Source organism: Vigna unguiculata, chromosome 11 (genome assembly GCF_037176805.1).
Source record: "Vigna unguiculata cultivar grain cowpea cultivar isolate G323 ecotype 2 chromosome 11, ASM3717680v1, whole genome shotgun sequence".
NCBI classification, from domain to species: Eukaryota; Viridiplantae; Streptophyta; class Magnoliopsida; order Fabales; family Fabaceae; genus Vigna; species Vigna unguiculata.
The window spans coordinates 34084784-34090164 of NC_140802.1; the positions used below are offsets into that span (position 1 = coordinate 34084784).

The following is a 5381-nucleotide window of genomic DNA, read 5'->3' on the forward strand; positions in this document are numbered from 1 at the left end:
GTATTATTTATTTTTTAATGTTTATTAAATATTTTAAATTAAAAAATTTGGTTGAAGTACAAATTTATTTTTTATTTATATATTTAAATTTTGATTTGTTTATAAGAATTTTTTATTGATAAAATATTTATTTTTACACAAAAATTATAATGTAAAATTTATTGGTAGAATTTATAGTAGGTATTAAATTTAAGGAAAATGATATATTAACATCCATTTATTGAGAACTTCTCTCACAACCTGACGCGACATTGTCACGTTCTATTTTTTTTAATCTTTTTCAATTTTCACGTTGGTTCTCCTTGGAAGGAAGCGAGCAGAGAAAAAACAAAAGGTGCAAATGCAAATGGGAAGAGAAAAAGCAGAAAGTGTGAAAGGATGTGTGAAACCACTGTGTAGTATTTTTGCTTACCCATGGCTACATAAATACTAACCTATGGTATACATTTTGAACATGTGTGAAATGATGTACAAAACTTATTTCAATTTTCACTCTCTTCATTACTAGTGGGGAGTATATGTTGGTAAGTCAAGGAATAAAATTTTTGTAATTTAATTAACAACATATGAATTCATTCCCTTACTATGTGCCAACCCGTGACTTAATAAATGCTAACCTAGGTGCAATGCTTTGCACATGAATTTTTTCTTTCTTCAATAACTTCAATAGTGGAACTTTCATGCCTTGAGTTCATATGATAAAGTTAAATCTTCATACTCATATTCCTTCAAGTGAGTCTAGTTTGCCCTCTTTGTTGTTTGGAAAAGGAAAATAAAGGTGTCTATATTTCTTGTTCACTACTAGTGTGCAATATTTTTGCTTACCCATGACTACATAAGTGCTAACATGTGGTATACATTTTGAACATGTGTGAAAGGATGTACAAGATAGGAATTTGAATAGTTCTCTTGGGTGTTGATGCCAAAGTGTTCCATGTCGAAGCATTGACAAGTCTTGTCCAAATTGCAGGGTGAGAGTAAATTTCTCAAATTAAACATCTTCCTTGGCACCTCCCAATAAAGTTGACAAGTGTTGTCATAATTAGAAGGTGAAGTGAGACCATTTATTTCAAATATGTGTTAGCTTTTACAGTGGTCAAACTAAATTTCTTAATTGGCACATTATCTCAATTGAAGTATTTGTCACCTTTTACAGAAGTAATATAATAAATCAGCTTTGGCATGTCCCAGTAAAGTTGACAAGTGTTGTCATAATTAGAAGGTGCAAGTGAGGCCATTTATTTCAAATATGTGCCAGCTTTTACAATGGTGACAATAAATTTCTGAATTGGCACGTTATCCTAATTGAAGTACCTATCACCTTTTAGAAGAGTAATATAATTAATCAGCTTTGACACTTCCCAATAAAGTTGACCAGTCTTGTCATAATTAGAAGGTGCAAGTGAGGCCAACTTTTACAGTGGTGAGAGTAAATATCTTTCTTGGCACGCTATCCAGGTGAAGGTAGTCAATTCTATTTAAGGTTGTGGTTCCTTGGTTTGAAAGTTGTGGAGTGCTCTAGTATAATAAGTAAAAATGGTTTTATTTGAGGAGTTGAACTCATATAATTCCTTTAATGCTGCTATTGATTTCGAAGATGGAAGGTTCTCTTTATGTAGATTTGCAAATGGCGTTACTCTTAACTATATGCGCATCATCATAAGAAGTCATTTGATGGGACCATTTGAGCCCCTACTCAGCCATCTTTGGTACCATGTCCCTCCTGAATTTGTTGCGCAAGGCATTCATGAGTTCCTTTTTATAAGGAATGACGAAGATCTTCAACATGCCATTCAGTGGCACGCAATGATGGTCCCGACAACGTGCAAGTGTTTTGTATTCGACACATTGCACAAAATTTTACAAAAAGATTCAAGAATACAACTTTGAAAAAGGACCTCATCAACATGGGTAAGTTATTACATGTAAATATGTCTGTTTCATTTTTTTTGCTGTTAATTATTCACACCCAATATTAAATCATAAATTATTCTCAAAATTATATTTGCAGAGTACGCATTGACGGAGCCACGTTGTAACTACTACTACTACAACATCATTAGAGAAGACAACTCAGAAGCAACAACTTGGGTTGACCAAATTCCAAGTGAACAATGGTGTCTTGCATATGATCAAGGAAGAAGGTGGGGTCACATAACAAGAAATCTGGCTGAAGCAATAAATTCTGTCTTGAAGAAGATAAGAAATTTGCCAATTTCATCCATAGTATTGGCCACGTACACCAGGTGCAACACATACTTTACCAAAAGAGGTAGACAAATAATTGCAATGCTCAATGTTGGTCATGTGTATTCTGAATATGCGGCGAACTTCCTACAAGATGCGGACTCCAAGTCCAACAAGCACCACGTTGTTGAATTTGATAGAAATGCCACAAGATTTAGAGTGGAGGAGATGGTTGTAAGACCCGGGAAAATTAAATAATTAAGTGAATAATTATTTAATAAATGCGGGTAGTGGAAGCCTTTATGACATTTAATGTTAGTTGTTGTGACGTGGAAAAGTACTAGTTCATGTAGTTGAGAGTACTTTGATTGTGTGAAAGGACTTGGGATCAAGTCCTATGTATGTCATGTATGTGTATTTGATTTATTATTAATTTTAATTATATGCATGATTATATTGGGTGATAACATAATTATAGAATTAGAGGAATTAACACAAACATGGCTTGGTTGAATTGGTTGTGCAATTGCCTTATGATTGAGTGGTTGTGGGTTCAACCCTTGCTGAGAAAAAAATAATCTCTTTATTTTTGTTAAAATACTTGTGGTCTGAATGTGAAAGGGTGGGAAAACCTTAGAGACAATGGGCCCCCAAAGGGGGTTGGGAAAAAACAGCCTATAATGGTCTATGAAAGGTAATTATAGACATTAAAAAGGGTAATTTCGTTTTTTTATTAACCACAATTAAGAACCATATAAAAAGGGAAATTTGGGTAATTAGAAGGGTTTTGGTGAAGTCTGAAACCTAGAGTGAAAGGGGAGCACAAGTTTGGGGTGCCAAGGGGAGTCAGAGAGAACCAAGAAATATGAGTTTTGAATAGCAAAGGGGAGTTATTGGTGGTAGTACAAAGCTAAGGTTAAAAGACCCAATTGAGCAAGGAATTTCAGGTTAGGGGAGTTCTTTTGCGTGATTATATTTAATGGTGAATTATTTCGTGCATTCTGAATTGAGTAGGTAGTAATGTGGTATGGCTATGAATTTCCATGTTCTGTATGGTGTCATTCAGAGGGGGGATTGTTTTGATTGCTGTTGAGTAACCTTTTATACATTTGTATGAATATGATTGGGGTTTTTTTTGGTACTGTATGATTTCTTATGTTTCAATCTCGAATTCTGGAAGCCAAATTGGGTTAAATCATGTTTATAAGACTTGTGCAGTATGGTAGATGGTGTGTCAACAATTGTGAAGTGGTTTGGCATTGTGTTTGTCTTTGTGCGTGCGTAAACAGGGAGTACAACTACTAATCTCGCTCAGGCGAGCTAGGCTCGCCTAGGCGAAAGTTGTAGGGTTTAGACCCTGATTCTGCTCGAGCCACTCGCTCAAGCGGAGGCCCAGGTTTTTGGGCGACATGTTGACTCGCTCAGGCGAGTGAATCTCGCCTAAGCAAGAAATCGAGAGTTGTGAGACTTGTTTTGGTGCATCTCGCCCAGGCGAGAGGTTCTCGCCTAAGCGAGAACTCGAGTTTGGTTTTGTGTATTGCTTAACTCACCGCCTAGGCGAGGGTGTTGAAGTTAGGCGAAGGGAGGGCTCGCCCAAGTGAGACAGGCTCGCCTAAGCGAGACTTCGCATATGAGCCATTGTAGCACGCTCGCTCAGGCAAGAAAGCTTAGCCTAAGCGAGACAGGCCTGGTCGCTTAAGCTAAGGCTTCTAGCCCAAGCGAGTTTAGTGCACTTTGTGTGTATTATTTGTACGCTTGATGCGAACGTGGATCAAGAGATGCTGTGCCATGAGCGGGTAGGTTCATGGATTGTGGATGACATGTGATGGTTTGAGCGGGGAGGTTCATACCCAATTACTCTCCTATGGGGATACAAGCGAGGTAGGTTCGTATGTTCCGTGCTCACAGTTGAGAGATGCTGCGTGCGGGGAGGCATGTAGCTAGTGGATCACATGTGTTGGATTACAGGCGGGCAGGTCCGTAGAGTAGGACTACGAGCGGGGAGGTTCGTAAAGGCACGACCACAAACGGACAGGTTCGTGTGAGCATCATGAATCCTGAGTCCATGGCTAACTTTGTTGATTATATTGAAGGTTTAAAAACCGTGGGGTTATTAAGAATGTGACCAGGGTCTAAGTATAAGAATATCATTGGGTGTATTTGCAATATTGAATTGATATGTTTCTTATAATCTGTTGAGCTCACCCTTTCTGTTTGTGTTTGGCAATGATCGTGTGACTCGTTACACGAGAGCAGATGATAATACAGGTGATGCTGAGGGTGCTCAGACTGCGGAGTGAGGGCTAGCTGGGATAGAGGTAGGGATTTTTACTATTGCTTTTATGGTTTTATTGGAACTTGTAATAACTTTTGATTTAATTTCCTTTGAGTATTGTTGCATTGAATATTAACTTTTGTTTTTCCCGCGTTTGGGATAAATAATGTCGCGACGTTTAAACTTCTTTTATATCGTTATATATTAATTAAGTAATATTCTTTAAGGATGTTACAATGGTCAATCCCAGAGAGGTTCGTCCGGCAGGAAAATTTGTAGTCAGGTTAGATGAAAGATGGTACGATTGTGGAAAGTTTCAAAAACTACATCTACCATGTTCACATGTTATTGCTGCTTGCAAGCATGCACATCATGACTTCAGCATGTACATAAGTCCACATTACAGGCTGGATGTCATCGTCAAAGTATATGACAATTTATTTGGCGAGTTAAGACATGAAGAATATTGGCCACCATACCAAGGGCCACAGGTTTGGCCTCATCCTGCCACAAAAAGGACCGAGAGGGGTCGTCCTAAATCAAGTAGAATTAGGACTGAGATGGACATTAGGGAAGGAAGACAATCAAGAAAGTGTTCCTATTGTAGAACTGAAGGACACACAAGAAATCATTGTCCTAATAACCCTACACTTTCATGATCTACATCAAACCACTTAGTTTATGTTGTACTTTGAATTGTCTTCAATAAATATAAACTTCATTCAATTCAATGACACATCTTTTCTTATTATCTTTTATTCTTACTTATTTTACATAAACCAAAAACAAATAAAAAATTAATTTCATATACAATAATGAAATCGTTTTAAATTATTTTAATTATTTCCTTCATTTCTAAATTAATTTGGACAAATTTACAATGTTTAAAATATAAAATTTTTAACAATTATCCAAAATT

At 36.8% G+C, this 5381-nt stretch overlaps 1 protein-coding gene across 1 annotated transcript; it reads left to right on the plus strand.

Moving 5' to 3' along the window:
• Positions 1-1536: 1536 nt before the first annotated feature.
• Positions 1537-5121, plus strand: LOC146881823 (uncharacterized). Its single transcript, XM_085669356.1, has 4 exons — positions 1537-1741; positions 1798-1911; positions 2012-2418; positions 4690-5121. The coding sequence occupies exons 1-4, from the start codon at positions 1537-1539 to the stop codon at positions 5119-5121; spliced, it is 1158 nt and encodes a 385-aa protein (XP_085525482.1).
• The last annotated feature ends 260 nt before the right edge of the window (positions 5122-5381 follow it).

Bases quoted from the DNA above. Each gene is read 5' to 3' on its own strand.
- LOC146881823 (XM_085669356.1), top strand. From the start codon at position 1,537: ATGGTTTTATTTGAGGAGTTGAACTCATATAATTCCTTTAATGCTGCT. The intron at 1,742-1,797 runs GCATTCATGAGT...CATGCCATTCAG, and splicing joins TCCTGAATTTGTTGCGCAAG to TGGCACGCAATGATGGTCCC. The intron at 2,419-4,689 runs GTTGTAAGACCC...ATATTCTTTAAG, and splicing joins GATTTAGAGTGGAGGAGATG to GATGTTACAATGGTCAATCC.